This window comes from Morone saxatilis, unplaced genomic scaffold (genome assembly GCF_004916995.1).
Source record: "Morone saxatilis isolate NCDOM2014 unplaced genomic scaffold, NCSU_SB_2.0 Contig1, whole genome shotgun sequence".
NCBI classification, from domain to species: Eukaryota; Metazoa; Chordata; class Actinopteri; family Moronidae; genus Morone; species Morone saxatilis.
In genome coordinates this window covers 20,757,741-20,777,896 of record NW_023339651.1, presented here as the reverse complement: position 1 = coordinate 20,777,896, position 20,156 = coordinate 20,757,741, and the positions used below count along the sequence as shown (strand labels likewise).

The following is a 20,156-nucleotide window of genomic DNA, read 5'->3' as shown; positions in this document are numbered from 1 at the left end:
TGTGTGTGTGTGTGTGTTGCAGGCCGTGGCGGAGAGAGTTTGAAACTGATCACCAGGACCACAGGGGCCAAAGTGGCTTGTTCCAAAGAAAAGACACATGGTCCCGTGGCAAAGGGCAACGTGACAATCACAGGGACCAGACAGGAGGTGAAACAGGCCAAGGTAAGGAGTCTTCACTCATGGGGATTTTCCATCAGTCCTCTTATTTAAGCATGCTGTTGAGAATAAGTGTAACTTCACCTGTGTGATCTGTTTGCAGGAGCTGATCCTAGAAAAAGTCAGAGAGGACATGATGGTGAGGACGAAGATCTCACAGTCTTCTGCTCTGCGACAGAAACGCGGCCCCACCGCTGTGAACCACAGGGTGGACAGTGCAGGCACTGAAGCACCAGTGGGGCTGAACAACAACGGGCTCTGCTCCCAGACAGAAAAAAATGGCCTCATCCACACCAACGGGGGCACAGAAGAACCAGAAGATGTTTCAGACAAGACGGAGGAGCTGAAAATCACCAACACAGACAAGGAGGAGGAGGAAGAGAGTGTCTCCACAGACTCACTGTCCGAAATATCCAAGTTTGAAAGTGAGTTCAGTGTCTCTATAATCGAGAATCCACACTGCCTCACTATGATCTGTCCTTGAACACATCATACAAAGATTATATTTAATTTTTCTCTGTGGTGTTGTCCAGTCCCCAGCCCAGACCTGAGCTTCCAGCCTGATGAACATCTAGAGGTTTATGTTTCTGCTTACGAGAACCCGAACCACTTCTGGATCCAGATCCTGGGGGTCCGCTCACTGCAGCTGGACAAACTGACAGAGGAGATGAACCGCTTCTACAACAGTGGCAACCCGACTGTGAGGACAACACTCGTCTTTATTTTTGTGTTGAAATGTGACAGTGGCTAACTGAAAAACTGATTTTTAAACTGTAACAGATGAATGGTGTTCTTAAAACCATGGGCACTACAGTCGACCCGACTCCATTCACAAAACCATTTTACCCAGCTGATAATTGTAACTTCAAACTGGACAGAAACAAAACTGTCTTTGTTAGTCTTTCCACAGTCTTCCAACAATCACCAACCATGGTTTGGTCGGAATGACCCCTTCATCAACTGACTTAGATTAGAAAATAGCCACGAGATGCACTATAATAGCTGCCGCTAACGTTAGCCAATCCTTAAGGACAAATGCGTCTGAATTACAGAACGTCAACTAAAAAGCAGAGTCAGATTGTGTCTCACAACATAATGAAAAGTCCCTACAGACATAGACCTTTTGTTTAACCAGAAACAGCTGTAATGTCACTATCACTCGCCACCAGACTCCATGGACAAAAAAGAAAATTTTACTTTGCATATCAACACATCAATCAATTCATTCAAAGTGGACAGCAACAAAATAAAACTCTGATAGTCTTTCCACTGTTCCAACAATCCTTAATTCACTTACAGAGATGATAAAGACAGCTGTGTCCTCCTTTCAGAGACTTCATTTTATAGGATATCATTCTCTCTTCGGTGTCAGCCTTTGAACCTACAGTTGTCTTAAGTTTTGTCTGTACAATGTCGGAGTTTAAAAAAACACAACAAATGACATAACTCCCCCATATTCTCTGTTTTCCAGGAGCAGAGGGTGGAGACCATCGTGGTAGGGGACATTGTGGCTGCTCCATACCGAGACCACGGTACATGGAACAGGGCCAGGGTGCTGGGAGTGCTGAGCTCTGGACTGGTGGACCTTTACTACGTTGATTTTGGGGACAACGGGGAGCTGCCCAGGGACAGTCTCTGCCGTATGAGGTAAGACAGAACATTTTAGAGGGGCCACCTACTGGCCTCCATGTGATATTTGCTGCGGTTGGGTCTTACAATGTAGAAGTGAGTGGTTTTTCACGTCACAGACACCCACAGTAGATGCACATTAGACCACAGAGCCCCAATTTGAAAGGTCTTAAGGAATCCCCTTTGAGTAATTATTTTATTTATTTTTAGTTTGGAAGAAAGTCTTCATCATTAAACAAGTTTATCAATTTATCAGACAAAATGATCGATTCCTTACCTTGTTCCAACTTACAACCAAATGTAAAGTATAGATCTATACAATGGTTAAAGACATCAGATCTATCAGGTGCTATTAGTCGATATTGTATCGATTATTTTCAGATTTCTATGCAAAATTGGTGTGTTCTTAGCAGATACCATGAAATTTTTCTAAAAATTGATTTAAAAAAAAAGAAATTGCGATATTGCCTTGCTCACAGTATCTCAATTCATTGAATCGTAACCCCTGTGTCGTGACACGTGGCGTATTGCCAGATTCTTGCCAATACCAAGTCCTAATATTCTATTCCTCTTTCTGCTGAGGACCCCTTACAACTCGCTCTAGTCTAGTGCAGACTATGATTTGTCTGTATCAGTCACACACACAAGGCCAAATTAAAGTAGCGTTGTGCGCAGCCACTAATTCTATCATTAATGGAATAGGAGTCACGCAATGAGCATTATAGGAAATGAAAAGCAGATGGAGTTCATTTTTTAGTTTTATTAGTTTTTTCAGTTATAGATAACTGTTGCTTTTCAAGATATGCGTATGGTGAACCTGAGAAACACATCACTATCATTGATCCTGTCTTGGATTTCTCCTAGTGTAATAATCTTGTAATCAATATACATATATCAGTATAACTGAGATCAGTCTGGGACACAAAATCTTTAGTGGTTTGTGCATCACAGCAATTCTTCAAAGTCATGTGGTCTAACTCGGCTTAACTCGGCCCCTGAAGTGGTCGTAGAAGATCTCTGTGACTGGTGCATGTGCTTCTCTCTAGCCCTCATACAACTGTGTATTTGTGTTCCAGTGTCGGTAGCAGTCTTCATTTTCGCCCAGTTTAGTCACAAAGATTCATTACATTTTACTTTCAGTTTGGATATTTTCTCTCTGTAAAATAATTCAGCTAGGCTAATACAGGTATCAGAAATTGGAATCAAGGTGACAGTATCAAGTGCTGAGAAGTCGTAAAGCAGCATTTCCCTCTCTTAGTTAACACTTTTACTTGTGTAATAGTGATGCGGGCGCGTTCAGGCCGACTAGAGAATATCACGGGTTTGGGCGAGTCAAGTAACAAAGCCACATTCAGAGTAAGTTGTTAAAGGTGCAGTGTGTATCATTTAGGAGGATCTATTGTCAGAAATAGAATATAATATTTATTGGATGTTTTCATTAGTGTATAATCACCTGAAAATAGAAGAAGTGTTTTTGTTACCGTTTATATCTACAGAGGGAGCGTGTCGCCTTCCGTTGAACCCCCATGTTTCTACAGGAGCCCAGAACGGACAAACCAAACCCTGGCTATAGATAGGGCCTTTTTACTTTTTCCACACGTTCTGTAACCACCGCAGAGTGTGTGCGTTATGATCTGAAACTACACCACTAGATGCCACCAAATCCTGCACACTGGACCTTTTAATAACTTTTGCGTGCAGTAGTCCACCTTCTCTTCCCCTCTCTCTGTCACTTTCTCGCTCAAGCACAGCATCTTGTCATCTTGTTCATTTTTAGCTTGTCCCACCTTTTGTCATTGAAAAACATTTTTCATCATTGTTTTTGTTAATAAAATGAACACTGGTGTGTTCACCCTTGAGCTGTAATGCAGTCAGGGTTCTCACGCGTCAGGGTTAGCCTGTTAGCCTGTTATTGATGATCACATATACACTTGTTGTTGTGGTTGATAACTGTCAATTGTACATGCAACAAACACTTTCCCATCGTTCTACCTCTTCTTTTAGGCTAATAGGTGAGAAGATTAATTTTCTGTAAAAGAAACGTATTTAATTTATTATTGTTTCTGACTAAATGTTAAAGGTTAGAGAAAAACTGTCCATTAGCCGTAGACTGCAGGTCCACTCCGCTGAGGTCGCAGTGGAAAAAAATCAGCTGTGGTGAGAAGAGCCAAGTGCAGCACAAAAGCTGACCACCATTATGGGCAAATGCTGTCCTGTATTGTCAAGGGAAAAGGAAAATAATTCCCAAAAAGAGTGGGAACCCTGGGAGTGCATATGCAGCATTGTATGTGGCATCAGTTACAAAATGGCACACTAAGTTATTAACAGCTTTTGCTTTTGCTGCATTAATATTTCAGGAGCGACTTCCTCAGCTTGCCATTCCAAGCTATTGAGTGCAACTTAGCAGGAGTGAGACCAAAAGGTAAAGCTCTTATCTTTATAACTTTATCACAGGCATGGAACCTAGAAAAATCTTGGGCATTATTCTGAAACCTGAAAACTTTTTTGATTTTGTCCTTTTCTCCTCTAACTCAATGTTTATGTTCTCTAAAGGAGAGGCGTGGAGCGAGGCAGCCCTGGATGAGTTTGAGCGGCTGACGTACTGTGCCTCCTGGAGACCCCTGCAGGCCAAACTCTGCAGCTACTCTCACTCTGAGGTCTCCTCCTGGCCCAGCGTCAAGCTTTATGACAACAGCGAGGGCAAGGTCGGCCAGCAGTTTATTTCTGATTTATCTGTGTTTATCTGTGTGGTTTGTTTCTCATCCTGTTTCCTTGTACTCCTCTTGCTGTCTGTCTCAGACTGTAGACATCGGTGAGGACCTCGTGCGACTGGGCCACGCTGTCAGCTTCCAGGAAGTGGTGAACGGGAGGACAGAAGGCGACAATCTCGGCTGTCTGCAGAGGATGTTGGTGAGTCACTGAACACGCTGGAACTGATATTGGCCTCATTAAAACTGGTGTCTGTATCTATAGCCCTTGTTTAATATCTTTAACCAGATCTTCATTCTTGTCACAGTAAAAAGGTTTTAATCTAGATTTAAGGGGCTATTTCTATTAAATCCCAGAATTAAATAAGGAGGAGGATAAGAGTGTTCTTTTTTTTAAATTCTTGTGCAGAATCTGATCTTAAATGAGTCCATTAATCAATTAGTCATTTGACAGATAATTAATTGATAACCAAGTTCATAATTATTCATCTTTTAAAGCTGCAGTAGGTAAGCTTTATAAAATTAACCTTTGTTGAAACTTTCACTATATCCTGACAGTAGTATATAAAACGGATAATCTGTGAAACAATCAGGTTCCTCTGGCTCCTCCTAGTGATCCTAATGGCATTTGCAAGAATCCACTGAGCCTGAATGAAAACAACCAATCAGAGGTGAGAAAGATGGGTGATTGTTGAGTCTCATTCCCAGGGTGTCAAATACACGCTTTGGGACCCTGGAAATGAGACTCCACAATCAGCAATCTTCAAGCTTTCAACCCTTGGATTATTTTATAGATTAAATAATAATATAATAATAATATAATTAATAATAAAAAAAATATTTATACAGCACTTTTCAAAACAGCAGTTCCCAAGTGCTTCACAGTTAAAAAATGGAGAAAGATAATCAGGGTTAGCAATAGAAAAGCAATGCAGAATGGTATAATGGTAAACAGGCATAACAATACACAACATAACAGCACAATTTTAAACAAAAGCAGATACTCTTCAACAATAAAAGCAGTATAATGAAAAACAAGATTAAGATCATTAAAACCAGTAAGAATTCCAAATGTCAGACAGGTGGGTTTTTAAAAGGACATTTAAGACCAGTTGGTCTGCAGGTCTGAGTAATCATAACTGCTAGTCTTATAAACAATACACTGGTTAATCAAAAATGGAATCATCAGTTGATTATTTGCAGCTCAGTCTGAATCACTGACTATGTTTACATGCACAAAACATTTGCCCTTTCTGAAAAAGACAATCCTACTAATCCGTTTACATGGCTAATGAAAATGAATAATTCATTAATATTCCTGTTAATGACGTACCACAGAGGAGTTTCCCTCCTTTTCAAACTGCAGTCAGGGTTAGGGCTAGGGCTCCCAGGGCGGTTGTGCACTTGTTGCAAAAACAGCCTCCCTCTTTCATTCGTTCACCACCCTCTTGAAAAGGTTGGGGTTGCAATATTTGCTCATATCCAAAAACCTGTTGATATCCAAGTTACATCCTTACAAAATATTTAACAGTAGGTGCATTTCCCTTTCCAACAAGAAATGTGGTAAAAACCCCAAATGAGACATATTCCAAATGTGTTGTATGAATGTCCAAAGAATGCTCCTAAAACCTCCTAATATCTGCATATCCCACTTAGAGCACCAGTGTGTAGGATTACTGGCATCTAGCGGTGTAGTTGCAGATTGCTTTACTCTCCATTTCCAGGTGTGAAGTACAAACTACGGTGGCCATGAAATGTGCCAAAAACACGAGTGAATGTTGAAGTGTTTAGTTTTGTCCGCTCTGGGCTACTGTAGATAAAAACAGCTTATTCTAATGTAACAAAAACGTAACAATTACTATATTCAGGTGAATAAACACTAATGAAAACATACGTATGAATATATCATATTTCATTTCTGCCAATAGATCCTCCTCTATGTTACACACTGGACCTTTAATGGGATAATGCTCCATTTGGAATAAGGAATAAACTGTTTACATGGATTAATATCAATATGTGGAATATTGTTATATTCTGTATAATAGTGGAAATGTGTGTGGATGTAAACGTAGGCATTACATATCATTGAATTGGCATTAAGTATGTATTCAGAGTGTGTGGTGTAGTGTAACCCTATGGTGACGTCACCCATTGGTTTGTGAAGCACTGTTTTGAAGCCTCGAGTTTGGTGTTATAGTCGTCGCCATGGTGTTTTTGCAGAGCCAGCGGAGGTGACGTACTGCGAGTTGAGCTGCTCTCATTGACTGCGCAGTCTCACCTGGTCACACAATCTCGTATTCCACATAAACAGTAAACTAAAATATGTATGTGAAAAGATTTCTTGTCCTCCTGTAGGATGACGTGATAGGAGCATCATCAGAGCTAAGTCTCTCCTGTATCAGCTTATCAGGTGAGTACAGCAAAGGCATGAGAAGAGAATGAATCAATGCAGAGTTCTCTCTTCACACGTGTTACTGTTGATTAAAGGCGCTCGGCAACAACGAGAAGACCTGTCACCATCAGTGTCATCTTCATCTTATCCATTTATCCCGAGGTCCGTGGAGCTGCGCAAGGTCAGCATGAAACACGGTCCCTCATCTACATTCACTCACAGCTCTGCCCACTTGAGCCCGGCTGGAATGATTCACATTATTCAGTCACCACCCACGCTAACACACACCATCAGCCGCGCTAAGTCTGGCGTCTCTGTGCCGACGCTGCGGCTCGCAAACTCTCAACTTTCTTTACCCTCCTCTGCTTCCTATTTGGAGAGCTCCTCAATCATTTGGGAGTTAACCAGTGAGGAGATGACTGGGGACAACTAGAAGGAAGTAGTTATGGAGGAGACAATTGAATTGAATTGAGACACAGAGAATGCAATGTTGAGACCAGATAGAACCACAGAGCGCTTTTACTTCTGTCAGTCCTCGAGCAAAGAGGAGGACAGCGTGTTAAGGAGCTGCATTAGCACAACCTCCACGCACTCCCACGCAAGCCAGGACTCCAGTCAGAGGGACGGGTTCAGAGAGGGTATGTGACAACAGGGGGGAGAGGACAACAGAGACAGCAGAGTGATTGTTAGGAATGATAGCAGCTTCCTGGCTGACGGCAGCAACTGCAGCAGTGATATTGAGCCACCACACACAATGCCAGAAGGTGGGGCAATACATAAAATATTGGATAAAGGGAAAATGGGAGTTACGAGGTACGATGCCACATCCAAAGATGGCGCCCCGCTCTGACGCAGCAGGTAAAGCTTCTTGAACAGAGCCGAAAGTGAAACTGAAATGTGGAACTAACAGCTGCACAGACGAGATGACAGACACAGGACAGATATCCGCATGAACCTATTTACAACAAACTGTACAGGTTCAGGTAAATGTTGAATTACAACTCCATAATTCACTTGGTGGTGATTTCTGCAAGAAGATTAATAGGCACGGTTATCTTTCACACTCTCTGTTCCATGATCCGGAAATACTGTAATCCAGATGTGTTTCCTCTGATTCCTCACGGGTGGCACTGGCTCAGACACTGGACCCTGTGATTAAAGTAATGGCTGCTTGGTCAGTACGGCCCTCTAATACATGAAAATAAGGCAAAACTGCCAATTGAGTTATGCTGCAAGTTTGCATGTTGCAGTTTTTATTATCTGGGCAGAAAACGAGAGGGAGATGCAACAAAGGTCCAGACTCGAACCGGGGATGTGGCAGCTCATGGTCAGCGTTTGTTTCATTTTGTAGTTACAGCATGATCAACACAAATACTTTCCCAAAACATATTTATTTTATCTGCATTATGAATGTTTTCATCTATGTCGCCTTCCATTGAGTTACACTATGTTGAACTGCCATCCTGATCCAGTTGATTTGAAATTTTGGCTTAGCCCTTTAAAACCAAATACAATCAGACATCATTCAAACGAAAAAACGATTCAAACATAAATGTAGCAAGGTTTAAGAAGCTACTGGCCGCTGCATGTACATGGACAGCTGTTGCCATAACTGCATTTTTATATACCAAATTATTAACTTTATATGGCCATAACTTGGCAAATGTGTGAGCATGCTATGGAGTTCTACCCCATGTGGTAAACTAACAACAAAAAGAGAGATGACTGCAGCTTTAATAAAACAAGCCAGTACCTGATCCAACAACAAACAAACAAGACCGAGAACTTGAGCACAATTCAGTGCCAGCTTTCTGTACTTGACAAGTTTCCATACTCGCTGCTACACAGACACATTCTGGTTGCTGTTATCTGGGAGTCATTACATTGTGATTCTGTCAGCCTTCTGCACTGTGGTGGATAAAAGGTGATTCAAGTAGTAGTTATAGTAGGTATGATTATTCAGCAGGCAGTAACTGCAGTGTTTTTTTCTTTGTGAACCTCAGAAGCTGCCTCAATCTCAGGAAGCGTCGATGATGTCATAGAGGATGAGCTGCTCTGAGACCAAAGACGTTCATAAATATCAAGGTATTGTTTCCAGGCTTTGTGAGTTTGAACATTGTCTAAAGAACTGGACTTATGAACCATTATGTCTGTCTCTTCTCTTCCAGCACTGACCATCCCCTCCTTTGCATCAGTTCAAATGAGACTCAACCGCATAAATCCTCATCGTGAAGCCTTACCTACTTGACAAGCGGCAGTTCTTCCAGCCATATTCACTTTATTGTTACTTCAATACAAAATTAATTCTTCTGTTTTGCCTTTATGCTGTTCTGTTGTACCTGATGCTGCTTGGCGTATTGTCGTTACTATATTTTGTGTTCAAGAAATGAAGAGAGGAACAAAACCAGAATGCCAGTATTATTTTTGAGAAGCACTGTGATCTGAGTCACTGGAACCAGAAGGCAGCTGGTTAGCTGACAGTTTTTTTCTCCACTTGTATGTGTAATTAATTGCCGGTATAGTGGGCCCCACAAGTTATTATATTTTGAAAATGAAACCATACAGTATTATTGAATGTGGTCCACAGATTGTGTTCAGTATAAAAATATGGCATCTACTGTATCATTACCTAGGGACAGAGGAACGTTTGTCTTCAGAGGTGTAATAGACTGCACTATATATAATAAATGATTTATTTTATGTGAAAGAATTGTTTGTGTCTTTTTTTGCCTTTAATGGACAGAGAAAGCTGAGGAGAGACAGGAAATGGGGGGAGAGAGAGAAAGGGTGACATGCAGCAAAGGGCCGCAGGTAGGAATTGAACCCGGGGCCGCTGCTGTAAGGACTCTTTAAGCGGTGAGCTACCAGGGTGCCCCAGTTGTTTGTCTTTAACTTTGAAATGCGGATCATACTATTAATGTATAATTCAAGATGAAAGAGGATAATGAGGAACAATGTGTTGAAAATTAAGATGATTTTCCACTAACGCTGCCTTTACTGGTTACTTAATAATAATAATAATAAGTGTATCTTTTGCATCAATCTGAATTGATATAATGCTTTTTACTACGCAGTATGAAACTGAAACATGTACTTTACTGTAAAACAATAGTTTTCCAGTGAATATTCCCTCTGTTTGTACTGGTGTTGGTCTGGCACAAGAGTGATATAGAGAGGTTTTACTCTAATCTGAAGAGGCCATTCATTCAGAGTCCACTGTTTTGTTTCTGTGTGGGTCGATGACCTCCATTCCGGATTGACCAATCAGATGAAAGTAGGTTACGATCGCACATGCGCAGAAGCAGCAGAGTAATTTGTTGATATCCTGCTTGGTAGTAATCATTTAGACTTTGCTATTTCAAAGGCAAATTTATCCCCAACGTAGGGGTTTGGTTTGCATTGGGCAGCACAGTTAACTAGAACGTTATCTATATGTCGGGCTGATGGAAGACACAAGAGATTTGGTGAGTGAAGTAGAGACATTTTAAGGCCGCGAGCCTGCGATTCCAGAGGATTTGCTCGGGCTAGCGCTCCTCCTTTGTTGTTATCTGTTTACGGTAGCTAGCTAGTGGCTCAGCCTGAAAGCTCTCCAAAAAAAAGAAACAGAGGGCAGAAATAAAATAACCTCGTACTTATTTTAACCGCATATGTGTCGGCGCAAGTTTGCTACGCAAATGAAAAGTGCAGTGTGCTTTTGTGAATAGAACTGGACAAACAGGTTTCCGCTAGCTAGCTGTGCTAACGCTAGTTAGCATTAGGAGCTATTTCTAATAAGGCCGCCCCTTATTTCAGTGCATGTATCAGCTAGCTCTTCTGTTTCCTACATCTTACATTTAGCGTGTGTCTTTATTGGCTGGTAAGTAGTTTGTTTCCTTCCAGAAGTCTCGCTGCAGGTTAAATAATGAATGTTAGCGCTGTCTGTTAGAATGTCACCTGTGATGCTCAGAAGAGGAAGTAGGCAGGCTGTGACAACAGTAAATGTTTTAACAATGTTCCGGATCCTGTGCAGCTAATGTGCATTTTTACGGCAATATTTATAATTAGGTTTGGCTTTTCTGAACATAGTTTTTAATATTAATTTCCAGTCTGCTTCCGCAGCCAGCTTCCCGGGTCAGATTCCAAAGCAGATGACATTTTAAAGAGATTGTGAAATATCATGTAGGAAAAAACGAGGATGTACAAAACCCCTTCAAATAACAACGTTTACTCTCCCGTTTTATCCGTTAATGCCTTATGTAGCTTTGTTCAGTTTGTCTTGATGCCTTTGATGTTTTATGTAAAGCACTTTAAATTGCCTTAGTGTTAAAATGGCCTATAGAAAGAAACTTGCCTTGCCTAGAATTGTACATTTTTTACATAGAATATTTTTTAACAGCATTCTAGAGCTGAAACAAATGACCAATCATCAAAAGGTGATGCACAACTGTTTTAATACTGAATATTTGAAAATTGTAAGTAAATAAATTGTAAGTAATATATAAGATAATATAAGATATACCTTTATTAATCCCCTGAGGAGAAATTCAAATTATACACAGCAACATTGGGGAATATAGTGTACATAAATCTTATCACAATAAGAATATTACAAAATATAATGGAAAATATAAAACTATAAATGAAAACTGTATACACTATATGCAATGTGTAAGTACAATGGTGTGCAAAACATTTTGGGCAGCTTGACAAAGAAACTAAACTGCAATTGAAGAGAAACTGTGATGCATGTTTTTACTGTTTTCTGGTATTTTAGTGATGGGGTGTAAGAAAATATATTGTATCATGATATTTTAAAGTGTGATATGGAATCATTTTTTGTTGTTTAAAACCATAACCACTAGAAAATAGTGTCATAAAAGTATTTTTTTCCACTTATTTAATGCACATGTTGGTACACTATGAAAGCTTTTCAAAAAACTAGATAAAAAAAAATCACATTGCCTTGCTTACAGTATCGCAATATATTGAATCATAGTGCCTGTATCGTGATATGTATCTTATCACCCGATTCTTGCCAATACACAGCCCTATTTATTTAGGAATATAATCATTAGTCCAGTCATTCAGATTCTGATGTCTTTCTGTCATATCCTTGATTGTGAAGGCCGAACGCACCCCACGTTCAGAGCGCAAGCGGAGAGACTCGTTCGGGATGTTTGATGGCTACGACAGCTGCAGCGAGGAGTCCACCAGCAGCTCCAGCTCAGAGGACAGCGAGGATGAGGTGGTGTCCTCCATCCCTGCCAGCCTGCCCATCATCAAGAACAATGGCCAAGTCTACACCTACCCCGATGGCAAGGCTGGAATGGGTCAGTATCTGGAAGTGTGTTGGGAATTTGTGCTTCCTGTGGTTCTCTGGAATATAATCCTGTCACTGAAAAGAATTGGCCAGCAGTATTGGCCAGCATATTACAAAGTCTTCATTTGCGGATTAAAGTTGATGTTGTAGTCGTCTGATGATTTCAACAGATTATGTGTCTGTTTTATGCTCTGTTTCACAGCCACTTGTGAGATGTGTGGAATGGTTGGAGTACGAGATGCTTTTTACTCCTAAACCAAGCGCTTCTGCAGCGTGTCCTGTTCTAGGAGTTATTCCTCAAATTCCAAAAAAGCTAGCATCTTGGCGAGACTCCAGGTAAGTTGTAAACATACGACCACAGATATTTAATGATTAAACCTATGTTATTGCACAGATATTGATGTCTGCTTTGATTTTACAAGGGCAAACCACCAACAAAAAAGGCAAAAGTCTTACAGAAACAGCCTCTTATGGCAAAGTTGGCAGCTTACGCCCAGTACCAAGCAAGTCAGCAGAACCAGGCCAAATCAAAAGCTGGTACGTTACCAAAAAGCAGTAATGGTGGTTAACAGTACTGCTCTGTTTCGATGTACGCCAGCTTTACACCGTGTCTTGTTTCTGTCAGTGGTTCCTGCGGAGAGCTTCGACTGGGGTCGGTATATCTGTAGCAATAACACGGCCGGAGCTCCAGTCAGCTGTTTTAAGCACGTAAGTGAACACTGTTGTTGAGTAGGTGGCGACCACTAGTTTGCTGCTTTCTTCACTTAAAAACTTCACTTCTGCTTCCTCTTTCTGTCAGGCTCCTATGGGGACATGCTGGGGAGACATAGAGGAAGGAGTGAGGATTGAAGTGCTCAACTCTGACACCAACCTTTCTACTAAGGTGTACTGGATAGCAGAAATCATTAAGCTAGCAGGTAAGACTACTTCTACAAATAGAGACAGGAGATGTCAGAAAATCTTATTTTTTTTTCTAGATGAGTATCACAATATTAATAAGAATATTTTTTTCCAATATGGGTATATATTACACATTCTGACCCAAAGTATGTTGCCACAATAAGACGGTCCATCAGTTGTATTAGCTAACCATGTTGTGAACATGTTATTTTATGGGTTTTATTGTTTAATTGTTCTGTCACTGTATTTTATGTTGCTGACAAGGCAATCTCCACTTCAGATCCACTTCTCTACTTGTTCTTATATAATATTACAAAGTCTTCATCTGCTGATTAAAGTTGATGTCTAAACTAGTCTAAGGCTGGGTTTAAAAAAATTATATTTTGAGTTCAAATCTATCTTCCTTTGAATGATGATCGATGTTTTAATATATGCTTTTTCTCGTGGCTGCGTAAAGCTTTAAACCCATTAACCCACATAGATGCACTAAACGTTAGACGAAGTAAGTTCTCAAACGTCTATAAATGTTGATGCATAACCACTGTTAGTTCTCTGAGAATCTCTTTCATATCCAAGCTAAATTGGTATTGTAACTGAAATATCCCCAACAGAATCTAATCAGGACCTTGTGACTCAGAATCAAATTGGTTTGGGGAATCAGTAGTGATACGTCCGTCTGAGCACTCGTAGGACTTGTTGTCTGTCTCCAGTTAATAGTTGAGCTTTACATGCCCATTGACATGACATCTACAGTTGGTCTTAATCTACTAATAAGGGTCACGTGATAGAGTTGAAAGACTAGACCAGGCATGTAGGTGGCTTGAATGCAGATTGTTTTGACGACTGCGGTTTCCCAGGTCAAGAATGAGCTGTCAGATCAACTGTGTCTAATGTCATGCAGGGTTCAAGGCTCTCCTGCGGTATGAGGGCTTCGACAACGACACCAGTAAGGACTTCTGGTCTAATCTCTGTATCCCTGAGGTGCACCCGGTGGGATGGTGCGCCTCAAGCGGCAAACCCCTCGTACCTCCAAAAAGTGAGCCTTGTGCCAAATCTCACCGGTCTTGTTCCTGAACACCTGTGCTCCGAATGCTTGGCTGTGACTGTTGCTGTTCTTTTTGTATCTCCCTCACAGGCATACAGCATAAGTACTCTAACTGGAAAGCCTTTCTTGTGAAGCGTCTCACTGGATCTAAAACACTGCCACCTGACTTTAATGCCAAGGTGAGACCCACAAATGCTGGTTTCGATGGCCAGTGCCGATATAAAGTTAAATCAGAGCAAACCCAAAGGCAGCACTGGAGGGCAGGCCCACAATGCACGAATAATGCTTCTTTCATGCCTTTTACATTTCCAGCACATTATTTTCTAGTGAACCCAGACAGGTGTTAAATAATAATTGCCGAACTATCTTATAGTGTGTACATTTTCCCAGAGCTTCTTTTGTAAACCAGCCTGCAGTGGAAGTGATCTTTGCCCAGGGGTCCTCATCAGTGTTCACATTCAGATGAGTCAGATAAGAGGTTCTCACAGTTGCCCTATGTGTTAGCAGTTATATTATTAAGGGAAGCTGAATGATTATTTTTAGCTAATTTATGATATCGCTGTACCACATTATCTTCCCCAGGCAACTGCGTAATGGCACTCTCTAAACTGCTTCCTATTTGCTAATATGTCAAGTCTGATTTATCTTTGAGTCTTTAATAAATCAGCTATATTTCTTATACCACTAGACAACCAGAAATGGTAAAAAAAAAATCCCCCTGTCCCCCCTTTTATGACTGTGCTATTCCAAGGTGAAGAATACACCTGCTTTTAATAATTGGTAAAGTTCAGTCCAGACATTCCTTGAGTGTGTTGTGAAATTGGATTGTGGTAGTCTCTTCGCTCCCAGGGTTAGGGTCCGGTCACACATGCATGCAAGCATGGCTGCTTCACATGAAGTTCAACATTAGCACTAATAGCAAATATGTGTATGTGGTTGACTTCTGAATCGGACCACAAACCAGCAAACAGATGTCTGTGTGCGACACATCCGATGGTCCACTGTCCCAGGGGGTTACTCTCATTAATCCAGTGTGTCTTGCAAATTTAGCCAGCCTGAAGGCAGTACTGTAAAGCCAAGCTAGTCCTTATCTAATTCATTCCATAAATAATCCTTTATAATTCGGTTGTATTGTTTGGCCCCAGGTATTGTTAGCGGTAGCATTACATGACAGGTAGTTAAACTGTGGGGTGTTAATGTTGCCCCAAAGGGTTATTCTGAGTGCCTTCCACTTAGGCCTGCACAATGATGGCCAAAATGATAATGAGCACTGTTTTGATTAATATTGAGATCACGATTATTTATCACAGTATAATTATTTTATAGACAAAATAGTTGCATTACATTGCAGGGTGTGCATATAGCGACATGACGGCCTCCCATTTCGGTCAACTGTTAGTATAAGAAGCACTTGCTTTGATTGCCGCACGATGACATTCTATTAAATTGTGGTGAGCCAAAATCGTGACCATGCTTTATCTTTGTAAGGAGCGTCACAGTTTATACTTATTATGCCTGCAATATCGGCACACAATTAACCCATAAATACTTCTTACCAGATGAGATCCACTTAAATTGGCCCGCCCTTAACCATAGCGGGATGGCATACCTTTGATATTTAAGTCAAATAACCTGTGCTTTGTGCCAATTGACTTTGTAGTCATAATTCTGAGAAAATGTTACAGTTGTATCAAGAGGAGGTTTTTCATTTTATTTGAATTAAACCTCCTCAAACTTGATAAGGTTTATTAAAAAGTATTTAAATTATTTGGCAAAAATACTCAGTGTTGACTCAAAAATGTCCTTCTTGTTGGACGTGAAACTCAAAAATCTCATAAGCTCACCCATATCGGTGAAATTGGAAATCAATGGATCCTTTCTGACCACAGGTACACGAGAACATGCAGTTTCCCTTTAAGAAGCTGATGCGGGTAGAGGTGGTCGATAAGAACTACCTGTGCCGGACACGGGTGGCGCTGGTGGAGCAGGTGATCGGGGGTCGCCTCAGGCTGGTCTATGAGGAGAGTCAGGACCAGTCAGACGACTTCTGGTGTCACATGTTCAGCCCCCTCATCCATAATATAGGCTGGTCCCGCAGCATCGGACACCGCTTCAAACGATCCGGTGAGATTGGAAAAACCCACCAACGCTTACGTTTAAATCGAGAGGCATTGTGAGAAAGTAAAGGAATCAAACAGGAGGCAATAGTGCATTTGTTGACGAGAAGAAAAATTTAGAATACCACCAGACTTAATAAAATGTTATGAAAAAAAGTGTGTTACTTGAAGGTACTCCAGCAAATTTAGTTTTGGGTTCTTGTGAGAGACAGATTTAACAAAAAGATGGTCCAAATCAAAACAGCAGAGGTCTAGAGATCCTGACTGTTAGTCGCTAGTATCATTCTATCTTTAAATACGCATGATCATTCATTTCATGCTACTTGATATACAGCCCCATTTTACATTTAGCTATATATGATTGTTGTCTCCAGACCAAAGCCAACATATCTTTATAGATCATGTTGGTTTTCCTTCAGAGACATAGAAGACACAGACGACTTATTTTACAGCTTGTTCTCTGAGTAGTACTGACGAATAAACTGATGTTGATGTGTGAAATGAGTGGACTGCGCCTTTAAATGTCACGTCTAATCATTATAGTGTACAAAAACTTACTTTTCTCCACTGAGTGCTACTGAAAAGCACTGTGTGTGTTCTTTAAAAAGGCCCAAAAAAACCCACCAAATATATCATTGGTTGTGATAATAATAGATGTGGTGGGCACAATTAATGAAATCCTGCTGTCTTTTAGTGAAAGTTATTCTTATGCTCCTAGTGAATCCAACCATTCATTTCTTTTCTCATCAAACAGTGTTGCCTGAAGCCCAGCTTCTACTGTCTGTAGTCTCTGATTTTAATGCTCATGGAGCTCTTTGTTCAGCGTGTATATTGCAGAAGCTTCTTTAGCTCGGGAACAGCAACTCATTTTGATCTGATTTGTTTTTCAGATATTGCAAAGAAAATTGAGGGTCAAGTTGACGCTCCTGCACAGTTCTTCCAGAAGGTAATGCAAAACAGAAAGATTCTATTTGTTCTCCTAAATGCTTCTGGAGGTAAGAGTCCTCCAGCTGTGGTTTGAATTGATGCATGTATGTCATTATGAGTGGTTGCAGACCTGGGCCTTGTTCTTCATACGTGGATAACCAAGTTATGCATTTGCCTGAATTTGATGGTTCTCTGAAGCTGGCGTAAAATCCACTTGGAAGTGTCCTTAAGCCAAAACCTGCAAATGTGCAGCTTGTTGACAGTTAGCTGGACCATGAGTCAGACATTTTAGGGTGTTCTCCATTCATGAACTCATTTCAATTTTAATAAATGGCTCACTTTCTTAGATTTACAATTACAACGATTGTTTTTTGTTTAGTTTTAGAAAAAAAACAACTTTTATTGAGTTTAAACAAAGAACAGAACATAAATGGGCTCATGAGGGGAGTACATTTTTCAGGTTAGCAGGTAGAGAAATAGCCCTTTTCCTTTTCAGACAGCCTGTAATATCTCATGAGGGAGAGTTAGAGAAAATTATTGAGAAATCACTCGGATATATTGGTGTATTGATCACAATTTAGTTATCATGATGAAGAGTTACTTATATTTAATCTAGTTTGAGATACTGTGTACAAAGAAATCAACTCAAATAAAAGACTGATTGTTAGAGCCAGAACATGTGGCATTAAATGGGAAACCATCATTTGACACTAAAACATTTTTAAATGATTAAATGCAGAATTGACTGTGCTAATAATTGTTCATTCAATTAAAGCTGCTTTTTAAGATTTTTGCAAGAATTTATTATCATAGCAGGCGTCTGATTATCACTGAAAAGCCTCTCATTGGTACCCAAAATCATGCATCAACATTGCTTTTAGTCTGACCACATTCACTGAGAATACATAAGTCTTAAAAGTGATCAGTCGAAGCATTGTGGAGCACAATGTAAAACAAAATGACACCATTAACAACACAGGAACACACAATATGAATCTACTGCCCCAGTGCATGCTGGGAAAGTTCCCAACACACCTACCTCATTTAACTACAGTCACATGATCAGCACTCAGCCAAGCCTATTAATGCTGCTCATGGGTTCAACTCTCTCCTCAGGTTGCCTTTATTTCAAAATAAAAGCACACTGTTATTCAAACATTCAAATAACCAAATTAGCAGGAGGAGAAAGAACAGGATGTTTTTAGCCTGGTAACAGCATGTTAGCTTGAACCACATTAAACCACATTTGAAGAACGGGATCCTGGTATACAGGAGATGCTGTGTGTTAAACCCCAAGGTCTTGCTCATGGTGGTACTGTTGGGTCTCTGTAAATGTTAAAAGGAGTTCGGTCTAGACCTGCTCTATTTGAAAAGTGTTCCTGAGATAACTTTCTGTTAGGAGTTGGCGCTATACAAATAAAACTGAATTGAATTGAACTTCTCATTCTTGTGTCAAATTAATACAAGCCTTGGTGAGCTTTTAAATCTAATATTAAGTAATGATTGATGCATCCGCACATTACAAATAATAATCCATCACAATCTCTCTGTATGTGTACATCAGGTGAAAGATGTAGACCAGAGCGGGGAATGGTTCAAAGATGGGATGAAGCTAGAAGCCATCGACCCCCTCAACCTCTCAGCTATATGTGTAGCCACTGTAAGAAAGGTCAGTGTGTTTCTGGACTCCACATGAATGTCATGTGCTGTGCGTTGTTTATGTTATAACACCTTTCACACGGCTGCTCCAGACTAACTTCATCCACTGTCTGCTGCTTACTGTAGGTCTTGGCAGACGGGTACCTCATGATCGGGATTGATGGTTCGGAGGCAGTGGACGGATCAGACTGGTTCTGCTACCACAGCACGTCCCCCTCCATCTTCCCCGCCGGCTTCTGTGAAATCAACAACATTGAACTCACACCCCCTAGAGGTACTGTTCACTCATATCTTTGTTTCTTTGAGCTCATTCAGAAAATGTAAATGGGAACTTGCTCCCATTGAGAGGACCACAGAGCTATGGAAGTCTTAAAATGTCTAAACAGAAACAAATTAAACAAAGAAATACAGTATTTCAGTACATTGCACATTGTTATATAAATGTCCTTTTTCTGTATGCATTTATGGTAATTGAATTAAAAAACACAAAAAGGACCATTATTTAGTTTTTTGTCTGAATTACTGAAACTGAATTAAAACCATTTTCCAGGACTGATTAACTAAAGGTCACAGTGTTTATATAGCAAGTACTTTCAAGAGCAGAACGTCACAGTGCTTCACAAAAAAACCCCATTTAAAAACGGCCACAATGGGTCTGAGTTTTGCAATGTTTCACAATCAAACCGTTCACATTTGGGTCCAGAGTCAGAACCTGGTCCACAGTGACACCTACATTTTCTAGGGAGTATTACACAGGAGAGAATGAAACCTTCCATTGCCTTAGGGACAAGACTGGGTGGGGTTTTGTCAGCATTGAGCTGTAGGAAATGATCTGATGTCCACTTTTACAGCTTTAAGCCAGTTGTTTAAAACTGACAGTTTGGCTTCATTTTGAGGCTTATAATATATAACGTCTGCTGCTAAGGGTCCCTCACATCAAAACAAGGAGAAAAGAGGTAGTTTGATAATGTTGTGAAGTAGTGTTGGATCATGGGAGTTACCACCAGTGCTGATGATAATCTATGGGACTCAGGCAGAAATTGTTCACAGACGAGATAATATCAAAGTTTTATTCACATTATGGTTAGTCACATTTGTGGACTTCCTTTCCTCGCTCTCTGCTGTGTCACCCAGAGGTTATATCAGCTAGGGGCAAGTTAAAAACACACTGTTACCTGAATAAAATGACAGATTTCTCTGAGTTTGAACATTTGGGATAATGTAAGAACTCAACTACATATACAACATAGAGTGTATAGATATTTTAATGATTAAATGTTATAGGTATATCTTTAGGTTATGGTCAACAGCAAACAGGATC

General features: G+C 40.4%; 2 protein-coding genes across 6 annotated transcripts in view; both read left to right on the top strand.

Annotated features, from left to right (window-relative positions):
- tdrkh (tudor and KH domain containing) overlaps positions 1 to 9,588 on the top strand; it is a 15,243-nt gene extending 5,655 nt beyond the window's left edge. For 3 of the 5 annotated variants that reach the window (XM_035667231.1, XM_035667222.1, XM_035667256.1), the window contains 11 exons: positions 23 to 162; positions 260 to 581; positions 690 to 856; positions 1,628 to 1,803; positions 4,143 to 4,207; positions 4,339 to 4,490; positions 4,585 to 4,695; positions 6,852 to 6,906; positions 6,984 to 7,069; positions 8,892 to 8,973; positions 9,057 to 9,588. In XM_035667231.1, the coding sequence (XP_035523124.1) occupies positions 23 to 162; positions 260 to 581; positions 690 to 856; positions 1,628 to 1,803; positions 4,143 to 4,207; positions 4,339 to 4,490; positions 4,585 to 4,695; positions 6,852 to 6,906; positions 6,984 to 7,069; positions 8,892 to 8,930 (1,313 nt within the window). In that variant the 3' untranslated portion in view covers positions 8,931 to 8,973; positions 9,057 to 9,588. The remainder of the gene's footprint in view (positions 1 to 22; positions 163 to 259; positions 582 to 689; positions 857 to 1,627; positions 1,804 to 4,142; positions 4,208 to 4,338; positions 4,491 to 4,584; positions 4,696 to 6,851; positions 6,907 to 6,983; positions 7,070 to 8,891; positions 8,974 to 9,056) is intronic. The other 2 variants (XM_035667249.1, XM_035667240.1) reach the window with 1 other exon arrangement.
- Positions 9,589 to 10,185: 597 nt separating this feature from the next.
- mbtd1 (mbt domain containing 1) overlaps positions 10,186 to 20,156 on the top strand; it is a 16,977-nt gene continuing 7,006 nt past the window's right edge. The window contains exons 1-12 of the mRNA XM_035662319.1: positions 10,186 to 10,352; positions 11,993 to 12,197; positions 12,390 to 12,523; positions 12,610 to 12,724; positions 12,813 to 12,895; positions 12,987 to 13,104; positions 13,989 to 14,123; positions 14,223 to 14,311; positions 16,022 to 16,256; positions 17,140 to 17,195; positions 18,741 to 18,845; positions 18,962 to 19,109. Of these exons, the coding sequence (XP_035518212.1) occupies positions 12,658 to 12,724; positions 12,813 to 12,895; positions 12,987 to 13,104; positions 13,989 to 14,123; positions 14,223 to 14,311; positions 16,022 to 16,256; positions 17,140 to 17,195; positions 18,741 to 18,845; positions 18,962 to 19,109 (1,036 nt within the window). The 5' untranslated portion in view covers positions 10,186 to 10,352; positions 11,993 to 12,197; positions 12,390 to 12,523; positions 12,610 to 12,657. The remainder of the gene's footprint in view (positions 10,353 to 11,992; positions 12,198 to 12,389; positions 12,524 to 12,609; positions 12,725 to 12,812; positions 12,896 to 12,986; positions 13,105 to 13,988; positions 14,124 to 14,222; positions 14,312 to 16,021; positions 16,257 to 17,139; positions 17,196 to 18,740; positions 18,846 to 18,961; positions 19,110 to 20,156) is intronic.